At 43.0% G+C, this 15000-nt stretch overlaps 1 protein-coding gene and 6 non-coding genes across 7 annotated transcripts in view; all 7 read left to right on the top strand.

Annotated features, from left to right (window-relative positions):
• LOC141381984 (uncharacterized) overlaps positions 1-3626 on the top strand; it is a 3647-nt gene extending 21 nt beyond the window's left edge. Inside the window, exons 2-3 of the mRNA XM_087247662.2 lie at positions 2412-2761; positions 2846-3626. Coding sequence (XP_087103788.2) covers positions 2412-2761; positions 2846-3626 — 1131 coding nt within the window. The remainder of the gene's footprint in view (positions 1-2411; positions 2762-2845) is intronic.
• Positions 3627-7460: 3834 nt separating this feature from the next.
• On the top strand, positions 7461-7532 carry trnaq-cug (transfer RNA glutamine (anticodon CUG)). The gene has a single exon. It is a non-coding gene; the product is annotated as a tRNA-Gln (tRNA).
• Positions 7533-7634: 102 nt separating this feature from the next.
• Positions 7635-7708, top strand: trnai-aau (transfer RNA isoleucine (anticodon AAU)). The gene has a single exon. It is a non-coding gene; the product is annotated as a tRNA-Ile (tRNA).
• A 956-nt stretch (positions 7709-8664) lies between these two features.
• Positions 8665-8736, top strand: trnaq-cug (transfer RNA glutamine (anticodon CUG)). Its single transcript has one exon. It is a non-coding gene; the product is annotated as a tRNA-Gln (tRNA).
• A 4593-nt stretch (positions 8737-13329) lies between these two features.
• trnar-ucu (transfer RNA arginine (anticodon UCU)) lies at positions 13330-13418 on the top strand. Its single transcript is given in 2 exon segments — positions 13330-13366; positions 13383-13418. It is a non-coding gene; the product is annotated as a tRNA-Arg (tRNA).
• A 748-nt stretch (positions 13419-14166) lies between these two features.
• Positions 14167-14240, top strand: trnat-ugu (transfer RNA threonine (anticodon UGU)). Its single transcript has one exon. It is a non-coding gene; the product is annotated as a tRNA-Thr (tRNA).
• Positions 14241-14933: 693 nt separating this feature from the next.
• trnar-ucu (transfer RNA arginine (anticodon UCU)) overlaps positions 14934-15000 on the top strand; it is an 89-nt gene continuing 22 nt past the window's right edge. The window contains 2 exon segments of the tRNA in view: positions 14934-14970; positions 14987-15000. The exon segment at positions 14987-15000 is cut by the window's right edge and continues 22 nt beyond it. This is a non-coding gene — a tRNA (tRNA-Arg).

The following is a 15000-nucleotide window of genomic DNA, read 5'->3' as shown; positions in this document are numbered from 1 at the left end:
CTTGAACCTGCGGGAGAATACCCCAACCGATTTCTAGTCGATCACCTTAACCACGCAGCCATGACTACAAGACTGTTCTCCCATGTCCTCATGCCTAGTACACGTGTTGTGCATTCAGATGAAACTTTCAGCAAGCGATAGCTCAACGGCAAAAGCTGTGGCTCCACAAAGAGTCTCTCATGCCCGAACACAGACTTGAACCCTGGACCCTCTACCGACTCCGCTAAAGCTGGGAAACAATAGTCTGTTTTGGAAGGGGAAGAAAAAAGCACAAGAAAAATAAGAAAATTTGAGAAATTGAGAAAGAAAGAAGCGAAATGAAGGTTATATTTTGTATTTTTTGCCCACCAGAAACTACTCAATGCATATATAACAGTACTGGTTCAAGAAATATGTCCATAAATAACACTTTGGGTAGATCACAAAGTTCAATCCCCGACTGGAGCAGGTATCTAACCAGGTTTAGTAATGGGTCGATCATGAACATTTCGTTCATTTTAAACGAATCTTCAATATGATTTGGGAACTATAAGTCCTCTTAGGGAGTGATTTGTTAATTTGCGCGTGCGTACATTTGTGCAGGTGGTATCGTTATTTCAAGTCTTCATCACATTTCGTGTCGTTCATCGCGGAAAGGCAGAAACCAATCATATGCGTTTAGAGCCGAAAAAGATTTGATCCGTTCACCTCTCGAGTCCTCTATCGGGTCTGAGTCACTCGTTTATTACGGGCCAATCATACGCGTTTAGAGCAGGAAAAATATTTGATCCGTTCATCTCTCGAGTCCTCTATCGGGTCTGAGTCATTCCTTCCTCACGGGCCAATAATACGCGTTTAGAGCCAAAAAAAGAATTGATCCGTTCATCTCTCGAGTCCTCTATCGGGTTTGAGTCATTCGTTCCTCACGGGCCAATCATACGCGTTTAGAGCTGGAAAAAGAATTGATCCGTTCATCTCTTGAGTCCTCTATCGGGTCTGAGTCACTCGTTCATCATGGGCCAATCATACGCATTTAGAGCCGGAAAAATAATTGATCCGTTCACCTCATGAGTCAGGTCTGAATTTGGAGAAAAGCTCCGCCACTGCACTTGACACCACCAACACTGGTTTGAAGTGCAGCTCAGGTTAAATACTCTCTCTCCTCTCTAGAAAGATCCAATGATTGCTACCAGGTGGACACAGTTACCTGCAGGGAGAGAGAGAGGAAAAACACAATGCTCATTGTCCACCAAAAGCTATGTCTCAGGACGCAAGCCCTGGGATAACCGCTATCACCCTCCTGGAGCATATACAGGCAAGAAATTCATTAATTAGTTGTTAGGGAAGTTATTCATTAAGCTTTTAATGTACTACACAAAATGGTAATCTAAATGTTTATTTTATCATTAGTTTTATTTAATATATGTTTTTTTATTGTTTTATTTTTTTAAGGTGAATTGCTGGGAATGGAGCACCTTTACAGCCAGACCGGCAAAACCCTGACTCCGGTGCTCCAGAACCCAGAGGAGGAAGACAGGCTGGTGGAGGAAGTACATGACGAGGATCTACAAGATGACGGGTTTGAGGAGGAGATCATGGAGGACATCACAGTTTTAAGTGCTGTATGAGGATGACCCCTGCCGTGATCTCAGAAACAGCCCCTTATCTTCGCCTCTGCCTCAGTCCCCAGCATTACTGGAGCATATACAGGCAAGAAATTCATTAATTAGTTGTTATGGAAGTTATTCATTAAGCTTTTAATGTACTACACAAAATGGTAATCTAAATGTTTATTTTATCATTAGTTTTATTTAATATATGTTTTTTTATTGTTTTATTTTTTTAAGGTGAATTGCTGGGAATGGAGCACCTTTACAGCCAGACCGGCAAAACCCAGACTCCGGTGCTCCAGAACCCAGAGGAGGAAGACAGGCTGGTGGAGGAAGTACATGACGAGGATCTACAAGATGACGGGTTTGAGGAGGAGATCATGGAGGACATCACAGTTCCAGTACTGTATGAGGATGACCCCTGCCATGATCTCAGAAACAGCCCCTTATCTTCATCCTGCCTCAGTCCCCAGCATTACTGGCTGAGCCGTCCACATCAGCTGGTGGAGAAGGACAGCTTCCTAGCCCAGCCCCCTCAGTGCCGTCACAGCCATCCAAGTCTGGAGACAGTCTCTCTGTTGAGGCTCAGGTAAGATATATTAAGAACTTAATTTGATTTAGTCTTTTTTTATTCCACATATACTAAACTTATTCTGTATTTACCAGGGAGTAGTCATTGGACCTGATGGCATTGCTGGGTTGGACAAGGTCCAGGATCTGGCTGCTTATTTGGTAGGTCTTCGTGTGGCTCCTTACCTCACTGACCTGCAGGTGACAGAGGCCATCAAGCTGTGGACAGCTCTCCTGGATGTTGATAAACAGCGCATCAACTACCAGCCTCGACATCAGCCTCAGCTGACACATGGGTGCTTTAAGGCACCGAATCGCTCCGGAGTCACTCCAGGTGTGGAGAGCGTCAAGCGCTGTCTGATTGGACATCCTGGGGGTCCAGCACAGTGGCCTAGCACCAGCCGCTTGGTTGAGGCCATTTGTACAAAGCTGTGTGCCGTACACAAGTCCACTTCCAAGAAGGCTGGTGTTCGCACGCCCAGGTGGTCTAAAATACTGACCGATTACCACCACATCCGGGATCTGGTGCTTGGCAGTCGCAGGCTGATGGATGAAACAGTGATCCAGCTTTTTGAGCTAAACCAGAAGACGCTTATTCAGTGGTAACCAAAGCACATTATTTTCTTTAAATTACCTGAATACTTCTAAATTAATATATATGAATAATACATATCATTTATAATCAGGTTTCAACGGGGGCAAAAGGATCAGGAAATGAGTGTACTCACACAGGGACTGACTCCACTTGATCCAATTGCTGTGGCAGATACGCAGCTTCCTTTGCCGAGGGAAAAATTGAACGAGGCACCATCAACATCAGGCCCCAAACACCAGTTTGTCTTTCCTCCAAATAAAGAAGGACAGGCACCTCTTCTTCGACCTGGTCGAAAGTCTGCTTCTGCAACCACCACAGTTTGCTCCTTCCTGCCGGATGCCACCACGGTGTGCTCCTTTCCACCGGCCCCCACGACGGAATGCCCCATCGCGCCAACCCCCACCACAGTCTGCCACATTGCACCGGCCCCTACCATGGTGTGCCTTGTCACACCGACCTTCACCACAGTGCGCCCCACCTCGCCAGCCTCCACCACAGTGTTCCCCATCATACCAGCCTCCACCACAGTGCGCCCTATTGCGCTGGCCCCCACCACAGTGCGCCCCATTGTGTTTGCCCCCACCACGGTGTGCTCCTTTCCACCGACCCCCAGCACGGTGTGCCCCATAGCACCACCCCCCATAGCACCAGGTGTTGTGCAGCCCATTTCAGGACCTGGATCATTGTTTGGCACACTTGTTTTTAACCCAGACATGAGTGTGTCAATGGTGATTCCATCATTTGCTGCACCAACATCCAGTGCAGTCCCAGCTTCACCTGCACCTGCTGTTCCTCCACCTGCACCTGCTCCACCTGCGCCGACGGGAACAGGAGAAGGAAAGTTGAGTCCACAAAAGGAAGTATGTGCGTGAGGTTACTTTTAATGTTTGCAGCAAATGTGGGCAACCAAAGACTAAGGAGTTTGGCCATAGCCGATTTGTCCTTAGAGGACTGGTTGGCAGAACAGCGCCAGCAAAATAAATCAATCAATCAATCAAGCCTTTATTTGTCACTACACTTTCGTATAGCGAAATTGGACCCCCCAGACCATACACAAAACATCACAAACAACTTTTCAGGGGAGACAGATCTTAGGAGGTAGCATTTAGAAACGAAGAAAGATACATTTGGACAGTTAGGCTAAAAAACACCCCCTCAGCTTGCCCTTGATTAGGACAAAGTGAGAAAAGGGAGAAAAACAGCCCTATCTTAGCATAAGCACACCGGCAAGACACAACATAGACAGAGGGGATGGGAACAGGGGTAATGGAAAACAGTCCGTTGAGTGCGGGCAGCCAACTGGTCCAGCAGCCATTTCCGTCGCAAGTCACAGCCCCGCCCACGCCCCACGTGGGTAAAAGCACACAAAGGCGTTTGGATGGGGATCGGTGGTGAATGTTTATCTGTAGATATGTTTGTGTGTGTGTGTGAGCCTGCATAGTCCGGAGTCCCGCAGGTGTCCTTGACAGGGGCAGGAATTTCAGAGCGTCCGCTTATCTTGCTTATCCCAGGGAGTTGTTTACTTCCAGCCGAGGCCGTCTGGCAGGAGTAAGAGAAGAGCCGAAAAAAAGACAGTAAGATACTTCCACTTTAGGTCAATATCTGCCAATTTCACAGATATTTAATGTCCATCACTCGTCTCCCGATCTGGCCAAAATTTGTTGCAGAGCCGCTAGCTTCACCTCGATGGTTTCCAGTTTGCGGTCAAGGACCATAGTCTGATTCGCGACCCTACCCATCAGTGTTTCAATCAAGCCGGCCAGCCTAGTGGGGTTTTGAGCTGCGCTGACCGCTTTTATTAGTTTCCGATATCCCAGGGCCCCGCATAAGCCCATCAGCAGAAACCCTGTTATCAAAGTTCCGAATAGGTAGATATCTTCAATATCCTCCAGAGACAGAGCAGCTAGACAGAGGACTCTCCACTTCTCCCACCCGTCCATCACATATCCAGCTGCGAGCGTCCCCGCAGGACAGCTGGGTTCCCCGGAGCCCAGCGATCTTGTTGAGAAGATGGTGTCAATTGCATTCAGAGACCAGTTGATCAAATCCATAATTCCTTTTTCGTTTGGAAAGCAGGACAAGGAGAGCCTCAGAGATAGAATAAGACGAGACAAGAGGTGCTAGCAAGGAGAGATATGGGACGGAGCGGGAAGAAGAGCGACCGCCTTCGCCGAGAGCCAAAGAAGAAGGACAAACTCCAGCTCCAGAATAAAGGACAAATTGCTGTATATATTTTTGTAAATGTTACATGGGTACTCTCTCTCTCTCTCATTTTATTTAATTTTTGTGTGTTAATATTTAGCATTTTAAAGTGGCACTTATAGGCCCACTCTTATTTTGTCTTGTGTGTACTTATTTAATATTTGTGTGCATTTTATGTAAAAATATATTTATATTTCTTAAAAAAATAACATTTTATACATTGCTTAAATACTATATTTTATATATTACGTGCCCCCACTCTTGCATTTTATTATGTATTTATATTATTGTTTAATATATTGTGTATATAAAAATAAATATATATATATATAGAGTATTGTTTTTATATAATGTGTATAATAAATAAATATATTTATATATAGTATTGTTTTAATATATTATATGTGCATAATAAATAAATATATATTGTATTGTTTTTATTTATTGTATATTATATCGTTTATATATTAAGATATGTTTTTATTTTGTTTTTTATATTTTTTAAATTGTTTTGCGATTTTAATATTTGTATTCATTTTAATAAACCATTTTGCATATTACTTGTTTTTGTGTGCATTCATTTAAAGTTATTACATAAAGAAATATAACATATATTAATATATATATATATATATATATATATATATATATATATATATATATATATATATATAGTATAGTATATATTTATATATTAATAAATAAATATATATATAATATACTTATATATACATAAACATGCATACATATGTTTAATTGAAACATTTTCATTCATTTTTAATTAACGTAATATGCTTTTTAAGAACAATATCCACATAATAATAGTAATATCAATATAATTGCCTGTGTTACGTCAGTAAAATTTCAATAAGAGCGCAGCTGATTGGCTCCGCTGAAACCGACACTGATTGGATATTGTGTTACACAGATCGTGTGTTCGAATCCAGCACGCAAAAAATGACATTTAGAATGACATGCAATATGAAACCAAAATACCACATTATGCACAGTCACAAAGCCGCGAACACTACTGCAAGCGAAATTTGTCGCATTTTTTCCGTTTTTTTGCGGCTTGTTCGCTTGCGAGTGAGCGAAAAGATTGGGCCCCTTCCTATGCTAAGCGAGCGCTCTACCATTTGAGCTAATTCCCCTCGGAAAAATTCAAATTGGTAGTTTTTGGCGTGGTCAAAAAAAAAAAAAAAAAAAAGATCACATTTGCTCTGTGGTGGCCTCTTTGCCCTGCCTGCCGTTTAGTCGTCAAATTGCCTGGAATAGCGCGCTTTTCTTTTGAAGGCCCTACCTATTCCTGCTCCAGTAAACGTGTGAGGAGCCCTGCATGCCGAATGACTCAGAATGACTCAGTTACTCAGAAATCAATGCACATTGGCACCACCTTGGATTGACATTCTGCTACTTTCCTGCAAGGCCGTTTTTTTTTTAATTCATTCCCTACAGCTTTGACAGCACCACACAACAAGCTTGAGGTTCCATGGTGTAATGGTGACCACTCTGAATCCAGCGATCTGAGTTCAAATTTCAGTGGGACCTGTTATTTTGCCAGCACCGCACAAAAAAAAGCTGGAATAGAATGTTAATCTCTTGAAGGCCAGGGAATGACATTTACTCTGGGCTTTCTAGTGCTTTAGGCAGGAAGTGGCTGGTTAGCTTAGCTGGTTAGACTATGGTGGTAATAACGGCAAGGTTGTGGATTCGATCCCTGTACTGGCCAAGCTCTTACCCTCTTAGGCCTCAGATGCATTTAAGGGCTCTGCTCTGTCTTACACACGTCTACGCTGTAAAAAAAACTATGAAACGGCAGCTGAAATAGCTTAGTTGGGAGAGTGTTAGACTGAATATCTAAAGGTCCCTGGTTATAACCAGGGTTTGGTAAAGTAGTGTTGTTTTTCAGTTTTGGGCACAAGAGTTAGGTGACCGAAAGGCACCCAAAAAGCCTAGCTGCTGCACCCTTAAGTCCAACTGCTTCCACTTCACCAAAAAGCTATCTTACTTCCAGATGGTCACGTCGCTTCTGGTGATGATTAAATCAGGAGAGTTTCACTTTAAACCTTTTCGCTTTAAAAAGGCATGAAAACAGAGGTGGAGAATGCAGTCATTGTTCCCGCTTCTTCTCGCATGCAAAGCGAGCGCTTAACCATTTGAGTTAATTCCCCTCACAGCAATCAATTGTTGGCGATTTTCGATGTGGTCAAAATAGAAAAAAAAGATCACATTTGCTCTGTGGTGGCCTCTTTGCCCTGCCTGCCGTTTAGTCGTCAAAATGCCTGGAATAGTGTGCTTTTCTTTTGAAGGCCCTACCTGGTCCTGCTCCAGTAAACGTGTGAGGAGCCCTGCATGCCGAATGACGAGTTACTCAGAAATCAATGCACATTGGCACTGCCTTGTATTGACATTCTGCTACTTTCTGGCAAGGCCGTTTTCTTTTTTTTGTTTTGTTTTTACATTATTTTCTCTTTGGCCCGGGCAGCACCAAGCAGGAGACTTGAGGTTCCATGGTGTAATGGTTAGCACTCTGGACTCTGAATCCAGCGATCCGAGTTTAAATCTCGGTGGAACCTTGTTTTTTTACCAGCACCGCACAAAAAAAGCTGGAATAGCATTCTTATCTCTTGAAGAAAATGACAGTTACTCTGAGCTTTTTAGCAAACATGGCAGAAAGTGGCCGGTTAGCTCAGCTGGTTAGAGCGTGGTGCTAATAACGCCAAGGTCGCGGGTTCGATCCCCGTACTGGCCAGACTTTTACCCTTTAAGGCCTCAGAGGCATTTCAGGATTCTGCTTAGTCTCACAGACATGAATGCTGCAGGATTCTTGTGAAAAGGCAGCTGAAATTGTTCAGTTGGGAGAGCGTTAAACTGAAGATCTAAAGGTCCCTGGTTCGATCTTGGGTTTAGGCAAAACAGTGATGTTGTTCTATTTTGTGCACAAGGGTCAGGTGACTGAAAGTCACCCAAAAAGCCTAGCTGCTTCACCCTTAAGTCCACCTGCTTCCACTTGACCAAAACACTATCTTCCTCCCAGATGGTCACGTTGCTTCTGGCGATGATTCCAATGGCCTGATCGACAGCACTCTATAATGCTATGTATTTAGTGCTTTGATGTCCCACTGCGGACACGCTGCTGAATAAAAGAAAACTGTGACTTGATAGGGCTTCTGAAGGGTTGCAATGATATGTACTACACAGAAACCGGCAAAGTTGACGTAAGTAGTTTCGCTTTAAACCCTCAAGGTGCCACCAGCTTTGCAATAAAAGCCAATGTAAAAAGGCATGAAAACAGAGGTGGAGAATGCAGTCATTGTTCCCGCTACCTCTCCCATGCAAAGCGAGCGCTTAACCATGAGCTAATTTCCCTCAAAGCAATCAATAATTGGCGATTTTCGACGTGGTCAAAATAGAAAAAAAAGATCACATTTGCTCTGTGGTGGCCTCTTTGCCCTGCCTGCCGTTTAGTCATCAAAATGCCTGGAATAGTGCGCTTTTCTTTTGAAGGCCCTACCTGGTCCTGCTCCAGTAAACGTGTGAGGAGCCCTGCATGCCGAATGACGAGTTACTCAGAAATCAATGCACATTGGCACTGCCTTGTATTGACATTCTGCTACTTTCTGGCAAGGCCATTTTCTTTTTTTTTTTTGTTTTTTTTTTTTACATTATTTTCTCTTTGGCCCGGGCAGCACCAAGCAGGAGACTTGAGGTTTCATGGTGTAATGGTTAGCACTCTGGACTCTGAATCCAGCGATCCGAGTTTAAATCTCGGTGGGACCTTGTTTTTTTTACCAGCACCGCACAAAAAAAGCTGGAATAGCATTCTTATATCTTGAAGAAAATGACAGTTACTCTGAGCTTTTTAGCAAACATGGCAGAAAGTGGCGGCTTAGCTCAGCTGGTTAGAGCGTGGTGCTAATAACGCCAAGGTCGCGGGTTCGATCCCAATACTGGCCAAACTTTTACTCTTTAAGGCCTCAGAGGCATTTCAGGATTCTGCTTAGTCTCACAGACACGAATGCTGCAGGATTCTTGTGAAAAGGCAGCCGAAATTGCTCAGTTGGGAGAGTGTTAAACTGAAGTTCTAAAGGTCCCTGGTTCGATCCTGGGTTTCGGCAAAACAGTGATGTTATTCTATTTTTTGCACAAGGGTCAGGTGACTGAAAGTCACCCAAAAAGCCTAGCTGCTTCACCCTTAAGTCCACCTGCTTCCACTTGACCAAAACACTATCTTCCTCCCAGATGGTCACGTTGCTTCTGGCGATGATTCCAATGGCCTGATCGACAGCACTCTATAATGCTATGTATTTAGCGCTTTGATGTCCCACTGCGGACACGCTGCTGAATAAAAGAAAACTGTGACTTGATAGGGCTTCTGAAGGGTTGCAATGATATGTACTACACAGAAACCGGCAAAGCTGACGTAAGTAGTTTCGCTTTAAACCCTCAAGGTGCCACCAGCTTTGCAATAAAAGCCAATGTAAAAAGGCATGAAAACAGAGGTGGAGAATGCAGTCATTGTTCCCGCTACCTCTCCCATGCAAAGCGAGCGCTTAACCATGAGCTAATTCCCCTCAAAGCAATCAATAATTGGCGATTTTCGACGTGGTCAAAATAGAAAAAAAAGATCACATTTGCTCTGTGGTGGCCTCTTTGCCCTGCCCGCCGTTTAGTCGTCAAAATGCCTGGAATAGTGCGCTTTTCTTTTGAAGGCCCTACCTGGTCCTGCTCCAGTAAACGTGTGAGGAGCCCTGCATGCCGAATGACGAGTTACTCAGAAATCAATGCACATTGGCACTGCCTTGTATTGACATTCTGCTACTTTCTGTCAAGGCCGTTTTCTTTTTTTTTTTTGTTTTTTACATTATTTTCTCTTTGGCCCGGGCAGCACCAAGCAGAAGACTTGAGGTTCCATGGTGTAATGGTTAGCACTCTGAATCCAGCAATCCGAGTTCAAATCCCGGTGGGACCTTGTTTTTTTTTACCAGCACCGCACAAAAAAAGCTGGAATAGCATTCTTATCTCTTGAAGAAAATGACAGTTACTCTGAGCTTTTTAGCAAACATGTCAGAAAGTGGCGGGTTAGCTCAGCTTTTTAGAGCGTGGTGCTAATAACGCCAAGGTCGCCGGTTCGATCCCCATACTGGCCAAACTTTTACTCTTTAAGGCCTCAGAGGCATTTCAGGATTCTGCTTAGTCTCACAGACACGAATGCTGCAGGATTCTTGTGAAAAGGCAGCCGAAATTGCTCAGTTGGGAGAGTGTTAAACTGAAGTTCTAAAGATCCCTGGTTCGATCCTGGGTTTCGGCAAAACAGTGATGTTATTCTATTTTGTGCACAAGGGTCAGGTGTCTGAAAGTCACCCAAAAAGCCTAGCTGCTTCACCCTTAAGTCCACCTGCTTCCACTTGACCAAAACACTATCTTCCTCCCAGATGGTCACGTTGCTTCTGGCGATGATTCCAATGGCCTGATCGACAGCACTCTATAATGCTATGTATTTAGCGCTTTGATGTCCCACTGCGGACAAGCTGCTGAATAAAAGAAAACTGTGACTTGATAGGGCTTCTGAAGGGTTGCAATGATATGTACTACACAGAAACCGGCAAAGCTGACGTAAGTAGTTTCGCTTTAAACCCTCAAGGTGCCACCAGCTTTGCAATAAAAGCCAATGTAAAAAGGCATGAAAACAGAGGTGGAGAATGCAGTCATTGTTCCCGCTACCTCTCCCATGCAAAGCGAGCGCTTAACCATGAGCTAATTCCCCTCAAAGCAATCAATAATTGGCGATTTTCGACGTGGTCAAAATAGAAAAAAAAGATCACATTTGCTCTGTGGTGGCCTCTTTGCCCTGCCCGCCGTTTAGTCGTCAAAATGCCTGGAATAGTGCGCTTTTCTTTTGAAGGCCCTACCTGGTCCTGCTCCAGTAAACGTGTGAGGAGCCCTGCATGCCGAATGACGAGTTACTCAGAAATCAATGCACATTGGCACTGCCTTGTATTGACATTCTGCTACTTTCTGGCAAGGCCGTTTTCTTTTTTACATTATTTTCTTTTTAGCCCGAGCAGCACCAAGCAGAAGACTTGAGGTTCCATGGTGTAATGGTTAGCACTCTGGACTCTGAATCCAGCGATTCGAGTTCAAATCTTGGTGGGACCTTGTTTTTTTACCAGCACCGCACAAAAAAAGCTGGAATAGCATTCTTATCTCTTGAAGAAAATGACAGTTACGCTGAGCTTTTTAGCAAACATGGGAGAAAGTGGCCTGTTAGCTCAGCTGGTTAGAGCGTAGTGCTAATAACACCAAGGTTGCGGGTTCGATCCCCGTACTGGCTAAAATTTTACCCTTTAAGGCCTCAGAGGCATTTCAGGATTCTGCTTAGTCTCACAGACATGAATGCTGCAGGATACTTGTGAAAAGGCAGTTGAAATAGCTCAGTTGGGAGGGCGTTAGACTGAAGATCTAAAGGTCCCTGATTCGATCCCGGGGTTGTAAAACAGTCCTGTTGTTCTATTTTGTGCACAAGGGGCAGGTGACTGAAGGCCCTACCTGGTCCTGCTCCAGTAAACGTGTGAGGAGCCCTGCATGCCGAATGACGAGTTACTCAGAAATCAATGCACATTGCCACCGCCTTGTATTGACATTCTGCTACTTTCTGGCAAGGCCGTTTTATAATTTTTTTTTATATATTTTTTTTCTTTAGCCTGGGCAGCACCAACTGGAAGACTTTTATTAAGCTGGGCAGTAAGTGGCCGGTTAGCTCATACTGCCACTTGTAAGTCGTGGTTATTCTTGGTCACACCGGCCAATCACTTTGTGAGCTGGAACCAAGATTCACCCTATTCTTGGTTAAGGCAGCCAATCGTGTTCTGAGTTACAATGAACGCTATGGCCAATCAGAGCCCTTATACCATCCATGATTTGTACTGTAATAAAAGATTTCGTTGCGGATTAATTCGGACACCAATTGCAAAGTAAGTATTTTTTTAACAAGGTGGTTTAAATGAATAACCATTACAGTAACGTTAATTACTACAAAATAATTATTATATGATTGTTATAGATGTTTTATAACGTTATTTGGTAAGATTAATGTTAGCCGACCAAGCAAACTGTACAGTTTTACTACAAACATTTTAATGCAGTTATTAATTAATTAATATGGATCATGCATGATTGCATCACTAATAATAAACCAACAATATAAGGGTCACACATCAATCCATCACTAATAATAATGTTATTATATTATATTATTAGTGATGGATTAAATTGTGACCCTTATATTATTGGTTTATTATTAGTGATGCAATCATGCGTGATCCATATTGTTTAATGCTTTATGATTAGTGATGTATTATGCGTGAGCATTATTAGATAAGTTTATGATTAGTGATGTAGTGATATGTGAGCGTTATTATACTATTTGTTTATAATTAATGACTGATGAATTGATCCTTATATTTATTATTAGTGAAGTGATTGATTAATGTGTGAGAATAATGCACGGGCATTATTGTAACTATGGTAGTAAATGACAATATAAAGTGAAGTAATGTATAATAACTGCATTAAAATGTTTGTAGTAAAACTGTACAGTGTGCTTGGTCGGCTAACATTAATCTTAACAAACAACGTCATATAACATCTATAACAATCATATAATAATTGTGTTGTTGTAATTAATGTTACATAGATGATTAATAATGATAGATTAATAATGTTAAATAGAGCTCACCGGAATGAATTATAAAACTGTATAGCTTTGAGGCGTAATGAATAGTGCGACAAATAGAGTTAAACAACCTCTTTGCTTGCCATTTTAAGACTTGCTGTCTTTTTTTAGTCTCTGTGTGCAAAAACGTCTTGCCTCCTATTCAGCGTTGGCGCTGTGGCTTAGTTGGTCAAAGTGCCTGTCTAGTAAACAGGAGATGCCTTATGCACAGGTTTCGTGTTTGCTTTTGTTAAGAGTAACGAGTGTTTACGCAGCGGGATGTTTAGCAGTCGGTTTCTTAACAAAACTCAAATCCTTAAGAACGCTGCTCGTTCAAGAGGGCTTTGGACGATGCCTTTATATAGCATAGTGTGGTAATGCCTAACCAATTGGACTTTAATATTTCAAGTCCAGACATTCCCACATGCAGCGCTACCGTTGTTAGTTTTTTTTTTTTTTTTTTTTTGGAATTAAACATTTAGCCTGTATCAAGGTCGTTTGGCGCTGTGGTTAGTTGGTCAAAGTGCCTGTCTAATAAACAGGAGATCCTGGCTTTGAATTCCAGCAGTGCCTTGTCCACAGTTGGCTGTTCATTCATGGGCCAGAGAGTACTAAAAAGTGCTTTCTGTCCAACAGTTCTAGAGGAAGCAGAGCACTTAGGCTCTGTGGCGCAATGGATAGCGCATTGGACTTCTAGGTTGTGAGCTGAGCCATTAAAAGGTTGTGGGTTCGAGTCCCACCAGAGTCGCAAGCTTTGCTCTTTTTCTTCACTGACTTAAGGTGTGGTGCGTTTCTAACATTTTAGGCATCTGTCCATCCCGTTTTGCTTCTTTCTTTCATTGCGCAGTGCAGGCTTAGATACTAGGGGTACTCTACAATAAAGCCGATGACTTAATTGAGCTGTTTTAAATAAGGGAGATTAGAAAACGGTGTAGGGCCTAGTGGGCTTGAGGAATGACTCGTCGGCAACCTGTGGTTTTGGGGAAAAGTAACTGCCACCTATTGTTGAGATCACGCCTTTTGGATTTGTCGTACAAGAGCCTCTTTATGCATGTGCAAAGTAACTGAGTAGAAAGCACAGTAATTTTTGCTTCCCCCCCCCACTGTCTTAGATGAAACTGCGTTTGGAAGTATCATATCCAGAAGTTTTTTCTTTTAGTGTTAAGACTAAGTTGGCCAGAGCACCTGTCTTGGGAACAGCAGGTGCTAGGTTCAAATCCAAACTGCACCTTTCCCTCAGATTATGGGAGAGTGGCTTTCTGATCTGAAACTCTTTCAATGGCCGATAGCATATGTTTGTCCTGATTTCCATTTTCCGAGCTGACTCTGGGTTTGGATGACATGGTCAGGCTTGAGACATGATCATCCAGGCTCTAAAGGACCGCGTCCGGCTTGTCAGCATTTTCTGCATCCTGACATGCTGGTTTTTGTTGTGTATTATTTTTTCTTCTTCGATTTTTGTTATCGGGCAAATGTCTCTTACTGTGAATTTCTGTGGCGCTGTGGCTTAGCTGGTCAAAGTGCCTGTCTTGTAAACAGGAGATCCTGGGCTCAAATCCCAGCAGCGCCTTAGTCCAGGTGGTGCGTGTGCTTGTTTTATAGAGCTCACCGGAATGAATTATAAAATTGTATAGCTTTGAGGCGTAATGAATAGTGCAACAAATAGAGTTAAACAACCTCTTTGCTTGCCATTTTAAGACTTGCTTTCTTTTTTTAGTCTCTGTGTGCAAAAACGTCTTGCCTCCTATTCAGCGTTGGCGCTGTGGCTTAGTTGTTCAAAGCGCCTGTCTAGTAAACAGGAGATCCTGGTTTCAAATCCCAGCAGTGCCTTATGTACAGGTTTCGTGTTTGCTTTTGTTAAGAGTAACGAGTGTTTACGCAGCGGGATGTTTAGCAGTCGGTTTCTTAACAAAACTCAAATCCTTAAGAACGCTGCTCGTTCAAGAGGGCTTTGGACGATGCCTTTATATAGCATAGTGTGGTAATGCCTAACCAATTGGACTTTAATATTTCAAGTCCAGACATTCCCACATGCAGCGCTACCGTTGTTAGTTTTTTTTTTTTTTTTTGGAATTAAACATTTAGCCTGTATCAAGGTCGTTTGGCGCTGTGGCTTAGTTGGTCAAAGTGCCTGTCTAATAAACAGGAGATCCTGGCTTTGAATTCCAGCAGTGCCTTGTCCACAGTTGGCTGTTCATTCATGGGCTAGAGAGTACTAAAAAGTGCTTTCTGTCCAACAGTTCTAGATGAAGCAGAGCACTTAGGCTCTGTGGCGCAATGGATAGCGCGTTGGACTTCTAGGTTGTGAGCTGAGCCATTCAAAGGTTGTT

The sequence above is a fragment of the Danio rerio genome, chromosome 4 (assembly GCF_052040795.2).
Source record: "Danio rerio strain M-AB ecotype USA chromosome 4, GRCz13ab, whole genome shotgun sequence".
NCBI lineage: Eukaryota > Metazoa > Chordata > Actinopteri > Cypriniformes > Danionidae > Danio > Danio rerio.
This window is presented reverse-complemented; position numbering and strand designations above follow the sequence as displayed.